This window comes from Acomys minous (assembly GCF_964271855.1).
Source record: "Acomys minous genome assembly, chromosome: 11".
Taxonomy (NCBI): domain Eukaryota; kingdom Metazoa; phylum Chordata; class Mammalia; order Rodentia; family Muridae; genus Acomys; species Acomys minous.
In genome coordinates this window covers 58,573,512-58,591,000 of record NC_140492.1, presented here as the reverse complement: position 1 = coordinate 58,591,000, position 17,489 = coordinate 58,573,512, and the positions used below count along the sequence as shown (strand labels likewise).

Sequence of the window (17,489 nt, the reverse complement as noted above, 5' to 3'; positions counted from 1 at the left end):
TGTAGATATATATGTGTATAGAATGCCAACTTGAGGTTTAGACTTTGAACCTTTGTAGCTCCTGTTAGAAGTACACTTGATCCCCTCTCTTGACGCCATTCAGTAGTGTTACTAATCTTCAATAGTAGTGTTACCTGGCTGCAGTTTTGGCACTTAGTAAATTTGGCTATAGAAGGTAGCCCCAAAATATCCTTGTCATTGTCCATGATGCCTTAGACAATAACTTTTTCTTAGGTCTGTCTCTTCTCAAATCTGATATTTATAAATAAAGGCCACTGACGTGGTAGGGGTTGGTCCTGCAATTCACTGTGCTGGTCTTATATTTTCAGCTTTTGTTCCACATTTGGAAATGGTAGCTAATAGAGTCTCGAACAAGGAAAAAAATAACAAAATATCAAAACCACACAGATGAATTAAAAAATATGATTCTCTGTGCTCTGTAGTGTGTGTGTGCCTGGAGATAGCTTCATAATAAAGCATTGATATACATAGTATTTAGCCTGAAAACAACTTAAATATGTAATTTACATATGTATGTATGTATGTATGTATGTATGTATGTGTGTATGTATGTATTGGGTTTTTGAGAGTGTTTCTCTGTGTAGCCTTGGCTGTCCTGGACTCGCTTTGTAGACCAGGCTGGCCTCGAACTCAAAGAGATCCACCTGCCTCTGCCTCCCGAGTGCTGGGACTACAGGCATGCACCTCCAAGCCCAGCTCTATAGTGTACTTTAGAAAATCTTGTATTAAAAGCATTTACATCAGCCAGGCAGTGGTGGCGCATGCCTTTAATCCCAGCACTTGAAAAGCAGAGGCAAGTGAATCTCTGTGAGTTCAAGGCCAGCCTGATCTACACAGCGAGTTCCAGGAAAGTCAGGGCTACACATAGAAACCCTGTCTCGAAACAAACCAAAATTTAAAAAAATAAAAAATTTACATTAATGGGCTGAAGAGATGACCAGCCAAGGACATATACTGTTTTTTCTTAAGATCTGACTTCAGTTCCTAAAAACCCTTGTGGGACAGATCACAACCACGCTAACTCCAGCTCCAGGGCTTCTAGCACCTTCTTCTGGCCTCTAAGAGCATCCACACATATGTGGGTCCATTTACACAGACATATGGACATGAGTAAAAATAAAAATAATCTTTAAAAAACAAAGCTCCCTCACTTGCTGTTATGTTGACCCACGGGATGACTTCTGCAGAGCCCACGGCCCTCTTGTGACTAATATCTACCTCACCTCCTCCACGGCACACGCTGCTGTGTCTGCTCGGATGTGACAGCCTACTGTGGGACACTTTAGATTCTTTCTTCCAGGGCTTCTCGGCTGGACTTTTTGCATTCTACCACGATCAAGATGGAAATCCCCTGACTTCCAGGTCGGCAGATGGCCTCCCACCTTTCAACTACAGGTACCTGCTGTTTTCATCCCGTTCTCCTCTTTTAGAGGCTTCTAGAACCTGAGAACCACAGCATTCTTATGCAGCACTTGGCAGGGTCCTCGAGGCCCACCTAAGGGAACGGTGGAAAGTAAGACAGGCTGGACTTGAGAGGAGCTGGCTCAGAGGACCAGGACACCCTGTCACTTAGGGCTCTTCTCGCCACATCATAATGCGTTTTACTTTGCAGTGTACTCAGGCTGTCGGGAAACATGGATTGATTATGTTTGGGTTTTATTTGTTTAGCCTACTAAGTTAGTAGTGTTTTAAGAGATTCAGGCCTAAAATAAACAATGGAAAAAATACTAAAACAGTTTATCAGTTTGTAGAAAATACCACTCACAGGACAAGAACCATCAGCATGAATTTATATTAAAAATAAATATCTAAAATAAGGGCACATATGAATAATAACATATGAAAGAATTTATAAAGATTTTTGGGTTTTGTCAAGAAAGCATTTCTCTGTGTAGCCCTGGCTATCCTGGAACTCAGTCTGTAGACCAGGCTGGCCTCAAACTCAGAGATCCACCTGCCTCTGCCTCCTGAGTGCTGAGATTAAAGGCGTGGGCCACCACTGCCCAACAACAGTTTTATTATTAACAGCCAAATAATATAAACCACCTCAAAAATCTATCAAGACTAGGTTAAATAAACAATATTATCTGTTCATAAAACTGAAAACTACATAGTAATAAAAAACCCCTCACTATTGGCTGTGGTGTAGGTCCGTTGTAGAACATGAGTGCGTGAGGTCATAGGTTCAGTATCTAGCACCAGCCCCCCCCCCCAAAAAAATCCACCTTTGCTGAATGCAGAAATATGAATGAATTTCTCAGCATAGTGTGAAGCAGAATAACTCAAACAACTCATTTCTGGGAACGTCAGATACTGGCTACGATAACAGATACATGGCTTTACTTAAGGGAGCAGTCTGTTAACTGGTATAAAGTAGCTGCACATTGGGCAGTGTCAGGGAAGCCTTCCTGGGAGCTGACTGTTCTATACCGTTCTTGGGCTAGTGCCATGGGGTAAGCATTAACAGTTCATGTGGGGCTGGCAAGATGGCTGAGCAGGGCATATGCATGCTGTACAAGCCTAACAGAACACATAGTTCATACATGCGCACACACACACATAATAATAAATAAAATTTTAACTAAGAGCACTGCCCTTAGTTTTATTACCAGCACCCATATTAAGAGGTCCATAACTGCTTGTAGCTTGAGGTCCAGAGGATCTGACATGCTCTTCTGGTCTCCCTGGGTACCTGCACATAAGTGGCATACACACATATAGACACACACAAGACATAAAAATAATAAAATTTAATTCCTGAATTTATCATTTACTTTATGCATACATTGCTTTAATTACAAAACTCTCCAGTAAAATAGTCCACACTGTTTATTCGGTATGTATTTGTTTGTTTATAAAGTTCTCAGAGTAACTATGAATACAGAATTCTAGGCATGGGTGGTGACCTGTAATCTCAGCATTTGGGTGGTAGAGGCTGGAAGGTCAGAAGTTCAAGGCCATCTTCAGCTGCATAGTTCAAGGCTGGGCGACGTGAGACTTCATCTCAAAGAACCAAATGGGGGCTGCAGGGTAGGCAACAAAGAAACAGAACAGTTATGTATAAATGGATGTTTTTCCTAGACTACTTTTTGTTTGGAAGTCTGGTCTTTGAGAAGATTTTGGGTCCTGCTAGAAAATGTAAATGATGGGCTTGGCATGTTCTATGAGGGGGAGGGTGCTGTGTGTAAGGACCCCGGGGATGCTGATGCTGTGTGAACTCTTCCAGCAAAAATGCAGACACCAGAGCAATCAATTCAGTGGGCAGCCGTGCAGATACCAGAGCAGTCGATTCAGTGGGTAGCCATGCAGATACCAGAGCAGTCGATTCAGTGGGTAGCCATGCAGATACCAGAGCAGTCGATTCAGTGGGTAGCCATGCAGAACTGGCTTCAGCTCTAGCCAGTTTGGAGAAACCATTCATTTTAGCTGAGGTTTGTGGTTTATACCTGGAACCTCAGAATTTGGGGGGCTGAGACAGTAGACTAAGGAGTTCAAGGCCAGCCTCTGCTACATAGCAAGCTTAAGGCCAGCTGGTACTACATGAGACCTCCCCTGCACCCCTAAAAAACAGACTAAAACAAAAGGGAAGTGGGAGGGCTGAGAGAAACTGTGGCCCTTGAGCAATGGCTAGAGGGCATAATGTTCATTGATTAATGAGCTACAAACTGTTTATTTTCTTGCTAGCTTTGTTCATGGAGTTTACACTGTCTTCCAAAAATAAGTAAATAAAAAAAATGAATTAGAGCCGGGCAGTAGTAGCACACGCCTTTAATCCCAGCACTCAGGAGGCAGAGGCAGGTGGATCGCTGTGAGTTCAAGGCCAGCCTGGTCTACAAAGTGAGTCCAGGACAGCCAAGGCTACACAGAGAAACCCTGTCTCGAAAAACCAAAAAAAAAAAAAGAATTAATGCATTCACCCCAACCTATAGGAATAAGGATCCTGAACAGCAAGTTGTTGAGTGGAGGGTCAGGGATGAGAAGTAAAGAAAACAAAAGCAATAGCCGGGACCAGGAGGTCCTGCATAGGCTGGTGATGTTTGCCGAGCAACTTTTTTTGGTAGTATAGCATCATTTATACTGGGGGGCGGTGGGGCGGGGAGGGAGGGATGGCCAAGGTCAACAGACAGCTAAGTCAGACAGTGTTCACAAAGCACACAGGATACCTCAGACTCGGCTGCCTAAGGACTGATAACCACTGCCCAGGGCGAGAGTCGGGTCTCCAGAAATGGCAGCCTTGACTTCTCTGAGGCACCGGCTTTAGTCCTACACTGGCCTTGCCAAGTCCACTCCTGAACAAGGCCACAGAACTAAAGTCCCCTTTGTTCTTTCACATGGACCTCTGAGAAGGTCTTGGGTCAGTCTGCCTCCCCACAATTGCCTCACACTCCTGGTCCCATGACTCCCTGCACCCCACATGGACTGTTTCCACTCCATCCCACCCCCCTCACACACAGGGTTTCTCTGTGTAGCCCTAGCTCTCCTTGAACTCACTTTGTAGACCAGGCTGGCCTTGAACTCAAGAGAGTTCCTGAGTTCTCTGCCCGTCCTGCTTCCTGAGTACCAGGACTGGAGTCATGCACCACCGTTGCCCAGTCAACTGTATCCATTTTAAAATCCAGGCCAAAATCAGATGCCTCTAAATTGCAAGTAGACAAACAGATGTGTTATATAAGAAGCATAAAAGGAAGTGGTTATTCCCCGCTGAGATGCGTCCTAATATGACAGGCTGGCCTCACACTTACACGTAGCTGAGGATGGCCTTGAATTCCCTCGTACAGGCGTTTCACAGGCGCTAGCTTCCATGATGCCTAGGACTGCGCTGAATTCTGGCTCCGTACAGCCGCGCCTCATCCCTAGGCTGGCACATTAGTTTTGATGTGCGTGTTTTGGGTTCTTCTATAAGGCAGTTAGCCCTTTTGTCATTGCTGCCTGTTCTTGTCTCTGGCAACACCTTGTCTCTCATCTCTTGTCTGATGTCACCATGGCTGCCACAGCCCTCTTCTGAGAGCCAGCTACGTTGCACAGCTTTTAAGTCATTTTGCTTTCCACCTATTTGTGGCCTTGGATCTAAACAGCATTTTCTTGGGCTTGCATAGTCGAATCACGCTTTTTGTTTTTCCAGTCAGGGTCTCTCTGTGTAGCCTTGGCTGTCCTGGACTCACTCTGTAGACCAGGCTGGCCTCGAATGCCCAGCGATTCCCCTGCCTCTCCTTCCGCCTCCTGAGTGCTGGGATTAAAGGCTGTGCCGCCACACCCGGCTGAATCATGCATTTTTAAAAACCTCTTTTGCTACCAGCCTCATGGGTTATTGGTTTTCACAGTGGCCTTGGAATTATAGACAGGGTAAGAGAACCCACAGAGCAGGGCATTCTTCATGAACCGTATCCAGCTTCTCAAATTGATGCCTCTGTTTGCATATTTCCAGGGCTCTGAAAATATTGAAATCAATTCTCACTGGATTTGCACCAGCATTTCCAGAAACCTTTACTCTGCCATTTTCCTGAGAACTCACTAGAATTTAATTTTGTAGGCGACATGAGACAAGAATTTAACCTTTTCCATGGGGGATTGCTAGTCGGTGTATAGTAATTAAATCACGTTTTCCATTAACATGGTGGCATTTTCTCTTTCAATTTCCTTATGTGCTTGGGTCTGTCTCTACTTTGGTTCCCTTTCTTTCTTTCTTTCTTTTTTTCTTTCTTTGTTTTGTTTTTTAGAGACAGGGTTTCTCCTGTAGTCCTAGCTGTCCTGGACTCGCTTTGTAGACCAGAACTTATAGCGATCCACCTGCCTCTGCCTTCTGAGTGCTGGAATTAAAGGTGTGAGCCACCAGGGAAGGCTGGCGTACAGCTCAGCGGCAGAGTGCTCGCCTAGCATGTACAGCGCCCGTGCTGCATCTCTAACAAGTCGGTGCAGTCAGTTCATTGTCGTCCCAGCTCGGCATTGTGAGCGTGGGCACGTTTTTCATCTCCCTAAGCCTCTGTCTCTTCACCTACAAGGGACTGTTAGGAAATCATCATGAAGCCTAAGGTGGGCGCAGTGGCTCACGCCTGTAATCCCAGCACTCAGGAGGTAGCAAGTGGACCTCTGTGAGTTCAGGGCCAGTCTGGTCTACACAGTGAGTGCCAGGCCAGCCTGGGCTACATAGTGTAATCCTGTCTCAAGAAAGAAATTAAAATGTTTATAAGTACATTACAAAAATATGATGCATAATAAACTCAAGTATTTTAATTCCATATTGATATTCATAAGCACTTGTACATTTAAAGCTGTAAATCGGCAAAAGCGTCTGTCTTATTCTGTGATTACAGTCTTGGCTTGTATCAGTGGAGTGATAAAGTAGTTCGAAAAGTGGAGAGATTGTGGAATGTGCGAGACAACAAGATAGTCAGCCACTCGGTGTATCTCCTGGTGACACCGCGTGTTGTGGTGAGTATCACTGACCTCCCTCGTGTCCCCTCCTCATTATGGTGCTAACTCTTCAGTACTTAACTTTACTGATCATTACGGTTTCAGAATGTGTGCTTCAGTTTCAGTCTATAATAGAAAACATCTGCAGACAGTATAATAAAGCAACAAGCCAAGGCAGGGGAGGAAACGGCAAGTCCGCAGAGCATCTTGTGGTCCCTAGCGCGCTGCTGTCAGGGAGATGAGAGGGGCCTGTGCCTAGGGAGAAGCAGCATTATTCAAAGTTATTTAGGGCCCAGGCAGGTGGCTCACTGTGTAAAAGTTCCTCCGCATACACACAGCTTCCCTGTTCAGGTCCCTAGCACCCCATGGGGGCAGGAAAAAAAGCTAGAACAGCTGGTGCTTGACCCCAGAACATGGCAGAGGAGTGGGCAGACCCTAGAGTTCAGGTGCTTGGCCAGCTAGCCTGAGACAGTAAATTAGCTCCAGGCTCAGTGAGCACACTCATAAACACATACATTAAAAAAATAAAATAAAATAAAGTTAGATGTGGTGGCACATGCCTGTAATCCCAGTACTCAGGGAGGCAGAAGCAGGTGCAGATCTCTGTGAGTTTGAGGCCAGCCTGGTGCTCAGAACGAGTTCCAGGACAGCCAAGGCTATATAGATGGTTCATTGGTTAAAGGCACTGGCTGTTCTTCCAGAAGACCTGAGTTTGAGTCCTACCACCCACATGGCAATTCACAACTGTAATTCCAATGTCAGGGAATCCCACATCTTTTTCTGGCTTCCCTGGGTACTGCACACGCATGGTATGTGCATGACATGTGCTTGAGAACACTCAAATACACATGAATAGATATTTTTTAATTGCTGCAGAGTTGGGCCCTAGAGAGATGGCTTAGAGGCTAAGAGCACTGGCTGCTCTTCCAGAGGTCCTGAGTTCAATTCCCAGTAACCACAACGTGGCTCACAGCCATCTATAATGAGATCTGGTGCCCTCTTCTGGCCTGAAGGTTTACATGCAGGCAGAACACTGTATACATAATAAATAAATCTTTTGAAAAAAATGCTGGGAGTAAATCTCAAATATTTTTTTTTAATTTTTTATTAGACTATATAAATTATACATAATCATAGGCTTCATTGTGACATTTTCACATGTGTATGCAATGTATTTTGGTTGTATTTCTTCTCTCAAGTATCATAAAAACAAATAAGTATTTGAGACAATAGATATGTTAATTAACTTGATTTAACTATTCCATCATAAATTATAACATTTCTGTACTCTCTAACAGTGTATAATAAAAGCACGTGGTGGTGCACGCCTTTAATCCCAGCACTGGGGAGGTAGAGGCAGGTGGATCTCTATGAGTTCAAGGCCAGCCTGGTCTACAAAGTGAGTCCAGGACAGCCAAAGCTACACAGAGAAACCCTGTCTCAAAAACAAAACAAAAAACAAAAAGAATGTATAATAAATTATCAATTTATAATAGATAAGAAATATTAAAATTATTAACATCAGACAGGAGTCATAATAATCTTTTTTGTTTGTTTGTTTGGTTGGTTTGGTTTTGGGTTTTCCAGACAGGGTTTCTCTTGTGTAACCCTGGAGTCCTGGACTCACTTTGTAGACCAGGCTGGCCTCAAACTTAGAGAGCTCCACCTGCCTCTGCCTCCCGAGTGCTGGGATTAAAGTGGTGTGCCACCATGCTCAGCTGTCTTTTCTTTTTTATTTTTTTTAATGTGACTTTTTGTGTATGTTTTGAGGCAGGGTAACATGTAGCCCAGGCTATTCTCTGTGTAGTTCACCGTGATCTCAACATCTAGGTCCTCTTGTCTATAATGGCAAGCCTGCGCCACCACAAGGCTGTAGAAAATATATGTGCCTTAAAGTCAGGAAGTAAAGAGACGGCTCAGTGGTTAAGGTGTTTACTATGCAGCCACGAGGAGGAGAGTCCAGATTTCATCACCCGTGCTACAAGCTGAGAGTCCCACAAAGCCCTGTGACTTCGGCTCCAAGGGCTCTGATACCCCTTTGCCTGTGTGTATGTACACAAATACACACACACACACACACACACACACAAATAAATAGTGTCTAAAATCTTTAAAGTGAGAGAGAAATACTAGGTTTCTTTTCTTTTCTTTTCCTTTTTTTTTTTCCCCCGAGACGGGGTTTCTCTCTGTAGCCCTGGCTGTCCTGGACTTGCTTTGTAGACCAGGCTAGCCTGGAACTCATAGAGATCCGCCTGTGTGATTCCTGAGTGCTGGGATTACAGCTGTGCGCCACCACCCAGGCAATAATAAGTTTCTAACCAAGAAGAATGTGATAGCATCAAAGCATTTAACTGTGCACCTGAGAAGGAGTAGCTGCTGTCTTACCCTGCTCTCCCCGGCCTTTGTTTTCTGACTCTCAGGAAGAAGCTCGGAAGCATTTCAACTGTCCAGTCCTAGAGGGGATGGAGCTTGAAAACCAAGGCGGCATGGGCACCGAGCTCAACCACTGGGAGAAGCGCTTGCTGGAGGTCTGTCTGCTCTCACTCAGTGTTCATCCTCATGGAAGCAGGTTCATGCACGTGGTAGAGTTTATTCAAACGGTGTGAAGTAAGAAGGTGAAACACGCACCAACAGCATAGACTGCATACTTGGGTCGTCTCTTTTAAGAGCTATATAATATATATAAATGAAACAAGCCTGAGTTAATGAGCGTTGTGTTTTAAAATATATATTTAAAAAATGCTTAAGACCGTGTCTTATTCTGTAGTCCAGGCTGGCCTTGAATTTACAGCAACCCTCCTGCCTCTGCCTCTCCCTCTGAATGCTGGGATTGCATATGTGCACCTCAGTGCCTGGCTAAAAAGCTGTTGAGTTTTTGCTTTGTAGTACCGGGAATTGAATTCACAGTCTTGTACATACTAGGGCAATTGTTTCATTTCTGAAATATATCCTATTTTTGAATTTAATTTTATTTATTTTATGAATGTTCTATCTGCATGTACGCCTGCAGGCCAGAAGAGGACATCAGATGACATTATAGATGGTTGTGAGCCACCATGTGGTTGCTGGGAATTGAACTCAGGTACTCTGGAAGAGCAGCCAGTGTGCTTAACCTCTGAGCCATTGCTCCAGTCCGATATATCCTATTTTTAAAAAAATGTTATGCCAGGTGGTGGTGGCACATGCCTTTAATCCCAGCACTTGGGAAGCAGAGACCGGTAGATCTCTGAGTTCAAGGCCAGCCAGGTCTACAGAGTGAGTCCCAGGACAGCCAAGGCTACACAGAGAAACCCTGTCTCGAGAAACAACAACAACAAAAAATATGTTGTGAGCTGGGCATAGTAGGTGCACACCTTTAGTCCCAGTGCTTAGGAGGCAGTGACAGGTGGATCTCTGTGAGCTTGAGGCTACCATGGCCTATGTAATGAGTTACAGGCCACTGAGGGTTACACAGTAAGAACCTGTCTCCAAAAAGAAAAAGGAAAAAAAAAGGTGTAATAAGCAACTGAATCATGCCTTCCAGAGCTGGCCTTGAACTCACAGAGATTCTCCTGAAGGTGTGCACCATCATGCCTGGCTCAGAAATGAATACTTAATGTACTTTGCAACAGTAGACCTGACAATATCAATTTTTTTTTGAGAATACCAATTTTATTAGCTTCTTTATTTCTCTTACGTCAACCTTGTGTCCCTGTTGTATTAAGGGTGACGTTAAGGTGTTAGGACTATGCTAGGCAGTGGTGGCACATGTTTGTGATGCCAACACTCACTTGGGGAGGCAGAGGCAGGTGGATCGCTGTGAGTTCGAGGCCAGCCTGGTTTACAGAGCGAGTCCAGGCCAGCCAGGGCTACACATAGAAACAGAAACAGAAAAAAAAAAAGGTCTTGGGAAGAGCACTCTGTCAGTGTAGGGACTCAAAGAACAGCCTGAGTGGCCCAGCCATGGGGCCCTCACCAGCGTGATAGGAGTGATGCAGTGTAAATTAAACTACTAGACACCTGGGTATTTTGGCTCCAATCCCTGATCCCCTGGCTTCTGCCATGCTTGTCTTTCACATTAGTATAGGTTCCTGTGACCACAAAGCTGAGATAAATTAGGAAAGATTTTCCTCTGCAGATCATGTAAACATTCCTGACTGGATCGCGCACCTGTCGGGAGCACCTACTCACTTTGCTTAGGGAGTATGGACTTCCTGCAGCCGTGCCCCTCACTCCCCAGATGCGCACGCTCACTGTCACCATGGTCTTCACTGCTGCCTGTCACGTCAGGGAAAGCATAAACAATGGAGACTTGAGGCAGAGAGGAGACTCTGCGTCCTCAATCTAGATATTTTAAAGCTTTTGTATTTGATCATTTTCAAGTGAATATTTTTGCCACGTGAAACACCCTAAGTGTGCATAGGGGTCATAGGGTCACCTCTGGTGGCTGAGTTCCAGTCGCTCTAATGAAATGTGTTGGTAATTTTCAGAATGAAGCAATGACGGGTTCTCACACCCAGAACCGAGTCCTCTCTCGAATCACTCTGGCACTAATGGAGGACACTGGGTAAGACGGCCCTGAGAAAACGATGTTTATAAAGTGAAGTGAGTATGGAAAATGTAGCTTAAGAAAGTGCTGGCATGGGGCTGGAGAGCTGGCTCAGAGGCTAAGAGCACTGGCTGCTCTTCCAGAGGTCCTGAATTCAATTCCCAGCAACCACATGGTGGCTCACAGCCGTCTGTAATGAGATCTGGTGCCCTCTTCTGGTATGCAGGTGTACGTGCAGGCAGAATACTGTGTACATAATAAATAAATCTTAAAAAAGAAAATGCTGATATAAAAGCAAAATGTAATTACTGATTCTTAGACTTTTGTGCAGTTTGTTCTTAAAATAACAGACTGAATATAACAAAATCTAAGATACTATGAACCTGTGCTAATATGAAGGGAAAACTAACTTAAGATGATGTTAAATTACTTAATCAAAAATACAGATTTCTATTTTCATTTTATTTTGTATTTTGAGACAGGGTCCCACTTTATAGCCCGTAATGGCCTGGAACTTGGAGTATAGACCAGGTTGGCCTTAAACTCACAAAGATCTACCTCCATCTGAGTGCTGGGATTAAAGGTGAGCACCACCATTCCCAGCAGATTCTTAGTTTTTAAAGGAATGGATCTCTCAGGCAAAACAGTGAAATATTATATTTAAATAAAATATTTATTATTATATTTTATTACAATAAAATATAACTCCTACTTAACAAAATCAGAGTAATTTTATTAGAAGCATTATTGCTTCTTCCTTTTTCTAAAACAGTCTACTAGAAATTTGGAAATAGCATTAAATTTGAAAACCAGTGATAAAGATATTATTAAAACCTTGAAAATAAAGTGACGTGGTGATACCTGCCTGGACTCGGAGCATGCCGGGGTCTGACGCCAGATGACTGTAAGATCCAGCCTGGGCTATGTGGTAAGACTTTGCCTCAGAAATTAAAAAAACAAAACAAAAAATCAACAACAACAAAAACAACCACACACTTACAATGAAAATATTGATATTGCCTTAACTTTTGAGGGGTTGACGACGTCTAAAAGTTTAGGCTGTAGAGATGCTCACGGGTGAAAGGGCACTGGCTGTTCTTCCAGAGGAGCCACTTCAATTCCCAGCATCAACGTGGCAGCTCGCAACTGTTTGTAACTCCAGTTCAAGAGGATCTGATCCCCTCTTCTGACCCTCTCAGGCACTAGGCACATATGTACACAGATATACATTCAGACAAAACACTAATACATATAAAAATCAAAAATAAAAAAAAATTAAGACTGGATTTTAAAAAATTTAAAAAGAAGTGTCTTAGAGCTGGGCATGGTGGCACATGCCTCTAATCCCAGTATTCAGGGAAGTGGAGGCAGGTGATCACTGTGAGTTTGAGGCCAGCCTGGTCTACAAAGCAAGTCCAGAACAGCCAAGGATACACAGAGAAACCCTGTTTCAAAAACAACAATAAAATAAAAACAAACAAACAAACAAACAAAAAACAAGGAGTTGTCTTGGTTACTTTTCTACTGCTATGATAAAACACCACAGCCAAGGCAACTTATGAACGGAAGTGCTTGGTTTGCCTTATGGGTTCAGAGGCTTCGAGCCTGTGCTTGTGGAACATCGGGGCCCTCACATCACCACCCACAGCCATGAGGCAGAAAAAGAGTTCAGCCCCAGCGACACACCTCCTCCAACAAGACCGCACATCCTAGTCCTTCCCAAGCAGTTTCAGCAAGTGGGGACCGATTATTCACGTATATAAGCATATAGGGCTATTCTCATTCAAACCACCACAGAGGTAGAAAGATCTTAAAATATAGAGGTCTTGATAAAATAGAGATGTCATGGCTAACCCTGACAACAGTTTTAGTAAAAATGAGAGGAGTGAGCCAGGTTTGGTGGGGAGCAGTGTTAATCCCAGCACTCGGGAGGCAGAGGCGGGTGGATCGCTGTGAGTTCATGGCCAGCCAGCTCTACAAAGCGAGTCCAGGACAGCCAAGGCTAACACAGAGAAACCCTGTCTCAAAAAACCAAAAGGGTGGGGTGAGGAGGAGTGAGTGTGGCGGGTAAATGGTAGGACACTTGCCTAGTGTACCCAAGCTTCCGTCCTCACACAGATGCCCCCAATCAACAAGTATAGTTCTACCAACTATAATGATGAGACTAAGTTTCCCTTTTCTGTTTAATGAGAGCCAAAGGTCTAGGTCAAAAAGAATTGGAGACAGCATTTCCTAACAGTGCAAGATAAGTGAAATCCAGAGACCCAAGAACGAGTTAGCTTAATGAGAGAAAGAAATCAGCTCAGGTGGGGATCAGCTTCCTGCCTGTTAGTTCAGGGAGGAAGAGTGAAGATGCAGGTCAGTTTGTAGACAGAGGCAGGATGGTGAAGAAATTCAGACATGGTGGTTTCCATGTTACCCCGAGGGGGAGAGGAAGGCAGAAAAGGTATGTGAGCAGAGAGTTGAAGTCCTTTTTGTTGTTGTTGTTGTTGTTGGTGGTGGTGGTGGTGGTGGTGGTGGTCTGTTTGTTTTTGTTTTTCGAGACAGGATTTCTCTGTATAACAGAGCCCTGGCTGTCCTGGAACTCACTCTGTAGACCAGGCTGGCCTTGAACTCACAGAGATGCTAACCACCACCTGGCATGAGTTGAAATCTTATTCCTGAAAAAAAAAAAAAAAAAAAAAGCCTGCACGCAGATACTCATGTGGTCTGGATGAGCCAGCTGTGGTGGGTCAGATGAGGCAGAACTACTTAACACCAGCGACAGCTGAGCTGTCCAGACCATGAAGAGATGTGGCTGTGTATTACTAAGTGGAAGAAGCCAGCCTGAGAATGCTTCTGTACAACTGTATGAAGAAGGCGGACACTGGAGAGACGATGGAAAGAGGTGTGGTTGCCAGGGTTAGTGCAGAAGGAAGATGACCAGGCAGAGGGCAGCTGGGGCACCAGGTCGTGCTGTGTGGCACTGCTGGGATTCCTTCCCTCCCTTCATGTTTCCGTTCCTTTCTTGTGGTGCCGGAGATCAAACTTAGGGATCTAACGCATGCGTGCTAGGCAGAGCGTATTCACCTAAAAGAGTACACAGCACCAAGAGCGAACCCTAATGGGAACTGTGGGTTTGGAGTAGTAATGGCATTCCCGTGTAGAGTCACTGGGACAACCAATATGTAGCTTTAATGAGGAACACTGAGTCTGTGAAGGTAGGGGGAACCCAGGAGCTCTTCGTACCCTCTACTCAATTGTGCTAGTACTTTAAAACCCCAACCACAGTTTGTTAAAAAAAAAAAAAAAAGGACAAAAACAACCAAAAGAGAGATTCTGATATACACTACAACATATATGAGCCTTGAAAATAGTATGTTAAGTGAAAGAGAAAGACTGAATTCCATTTCTCGGAAAGGTCCAGCAAATTCATGGAGACTGACCGTAGTTTGGTGTTCATCAGCAACAGGAGGTGGGGCAGGACATGGTTTAGTGGGGGGTGATGGAAGAATCCTGAAGTTAGGTAATTGTGGCATGACTTGTGTGTACCCTAGAAGCACATGTGTCCATTACAAAGATTAAGTTCATATTGTGTGGGTAGATTTCACTTTGTTGTTGTTTTGGTTTTTGAGACAGGGTTTCACTGTGTAGCCTTGGCTGTCCCAGACTTGCTTTGTAGACCAGGCTGGCCTCGAACTCACAGCTATCCGCCTGCCTCTGCCTCCTGGAGTGCTGGGATTAAAGGTGTGTGCCACCGTGCCTGGCTGGACCTCACTTTTTAAAGCACATAGAGACATTGAAATGAAAACTCTATTAAATTCCAGGCATTGCCACCTACTGGCGTGTACCCTTCCTGAGTGTCCTCACCTGTAGAGTAGAGGTGGCAGTGGCAGGCATTGCCACAGAGGTTTCTGCGGCTTAACTGACTTACTGTAAGGAAAGCCCCAGTACCGCACCGTGGCACACTGCAATTATCAACCAAGTGAGGGAACTTTATATAAAACCGGAACCGAAGCCAAATGAGAGAAAATTTGCTGTTCACAGTGCAGTCCTTCATTCTGTTGATTTTGAAACAAAGAAAGTGACATCAAATCCGCTAAGTGAGCTCACAGCTCAGGAAGGCCCTGGAAACCCCATTTCTAGTGCTTCCTTATAAAAGGCTGCGTTTCCCCACACCAGCTTAAGTTTTGCTAGGAATGCGCTTCTTTCAGCACGTTTTACTTTTTTCTTTTGTGAACCTTGTCATTTAAAATATTTTGGAGCTGGAGAGTTGGCTCAGTGGTTAAGAAGACTGTCTGCTCTTCCAAAGGTCCCAGGTTCAATTCCCAGCACCCACATGGCAGCTTACAACTGTCTGTAACTCCAAGATCTGAAACCCTCACACCAATGCACATAAATTAAAGTTAAATAAATTAAAAAAAAATAAAATAAATAAAATATTTTGATTTATCTGTCCCCGTCACTAGGTTAGATTTTTTTTTTTTTAATTTTTATTTATTTGGGGTTTTGTTTGTTCATTTGAGGCAGGGTTTCGTTCTGTAGTTCTGTCTGGCCTGAAACTCACATTGTAGACCAGGCTGGCGTTGAGTGCATAGAACTGTACCTCTGCCTTACCAGTGTTGGGATTAAAGGGTGCACCACACACCCAGCGTCTGTGTTAGAGGGTTACGATATCCACAGAGGCCGCAGAAGGCATCAGTTGGGTTCCCTGGAGCTCGAGTTACAGGCAGCCGTGAGCTGCCCGGTGTGGATATTGGGAACTGAACTTGAGTCCTCTGGAAGAGCAGGAAGTATTTTTTTTTCTGTTTCATTTGTTTGTTTCAAGACAGGATTTCTCTGTGTAGCCTTGGCTGTCCTGGATTTGTAGATTAGGCTGGCCTCGAACTCACAGAGATCCACCTGCCTCCGCCTCCTGAGTGCTGGGATTACAGGCGTAAGCCATCACTTTCTGGCCAGGAAATATTGTTAACTACTAGACATCTCCTTAGTCCCTAGATCAGAAATTTTCTGCAAGCAGAAAGGATGTTTGCTCACTGCAGTAGCCTTAGCCATCAGCAGAGTGCCTAGCAGATATCAAGTGCTACAAGAAAGTGTCATCAAGGAGGAGTCAGGATGTGGGGGAGTGCCTACCTTGGTGTGGAGTAACATCTTTTTTTTTTCTTTTTTCTTTTTTTTTTTTTCTTTTTTTTTTTTTTTGGTTTTTCGAGACAGGGTTTCTCTATGTAGTCTTGGCTGTCCTAGACTCGCTTTGTAGTCCAGGCTGGCCTCGAACTCACAGCGATCCGCCTATCTCTGCCTCCCGAGTGCTGGGATTAAAGGCGTGCGCCACCACGCCCGGCCTGTGGAGTAACATCTTAATCACCCTCTACTCAGTAACCTGCAGCGTTTTCTCAGTATGAAAGTATTTCGGGTTGGGCGGTTGTGGCGCACGCCTTTAATCCCAGCACTCGGGAAGCAGAGGCAGGTGGATCGCTGTGAGTTCGAGACCAGCCTGGTCTACAGAGTGAGACCAGGACAGCCCAGGCTGCACAGAGAAACCCTGTCTCGAAAAAACCAAAAAAGAAAAGAGTTTTTCCCCACAAGGCAGATGCACTGCAAATTAAAGCCACCTTTTGCTGCAGTGATCCTGTAAGAAGTAATCTCAGTGTCACACAAAGGAACACTCACAAATAAAGCCAGAGTATTTTGGCAGTGCAATTCTTTCTGTTCAAAACCAATGCAACAGAACGAAATCAGGCTACCCACACCCGTTAGCCCTGGTGTGGGGCTGCTGCCTCATCCCGCTGCTGGGTTCTTGTTGCTAGAAGCAACCGGATGTGCTTTGTCCATCAGTGTGGAGGGGAAGCCAGAAGGATCAGGGGATATGAGTCTTAGTGACCAAACTGCCCTTGATTTAAAACCCTTTCTCACAATAATGTGCAGCACGTGCACACACAAGCACATACACACACACACACACACACACACACACACACACACACACACACACACACACGGGTGTGCACGCGAGTGGCCTGTACATATGTGCAGCTGTGGCCATGGCCTCCCGGGTCCCTCTTATGTCGCTGCTGTCACGTCGCTGCGATCTGTAGGAGGTGCTAGATCTGTAAAAGCCGCTTTCTCTGTGTTGTTCCCACAGCTGGTACAAAGCAAATTACAGCATGGCTGAGAAGCTTGGGTGGGGCCGAGGCATGGGCTGTGAATTCGTCAGGAGGAGCTGTAAATTTTGGATCGATCAGCAGAGGCAAAAGTAAGAACGCGCCTCCACACAGTGCCTTTGTGCACTTCCTCTCTCGCTGTGTTATTTGTCATGAGCATAAAATACCAGCCACTGTGTGCAGAAAATATTCCATCAGTTCTTCACGGAAGATCGTAAGCTACTACGGGGTTGTTTTGAATCCACAGTAAGGTGGCCGGAGCCGCGAACATTGCTTGGCTTGTAATTTTATTGTTTCTCTTCTTTCCTTTCTATGTGATTTTTATAGTAATCTTTTATATATATATATTTTTTAAATGCTAACAAGATGGCTTGGCAGATCCAGCATTA

The 17,489-nt window shown here is 44.6% G+C and overlaps 1 protein-coding gene across 1 annotated transcript in view; it reads left to right on the top strand.

Moving 5' to 3' along the window:
- LMLN (leishmanolysin like peptidase) overlaps window positions 1-17,489 on the top strand; it is a 53,259-nt gene that overhangs the window by 19,058 nt on the left and 16,712 nt on the right. Inside the window, exons 8-12 of the mRNA XM_084802148.1 lie at window positions 1,322-1,416; window positions 6,333-6,450; window positions 8,853-8,960; window positions 10,902-10,978; window positions 17,082-17,192. Of these exons, the coding sequence (XP_084658274.1) occupies window positions 1,322-1,416; window positions 6,333-6,450; window positions 8,853-8,960; window positions 10,902-10,978; window positions 17,082-17,192 (509 nt within the window). The remainder of the gene's footprint in view (window positions 1-1,321; window positions 1,417-6,332; window positions 6,451-8,852; window positions 8,961-10,901; window positions 10,979-17,081; window positions 17,193-17,489) is intronic.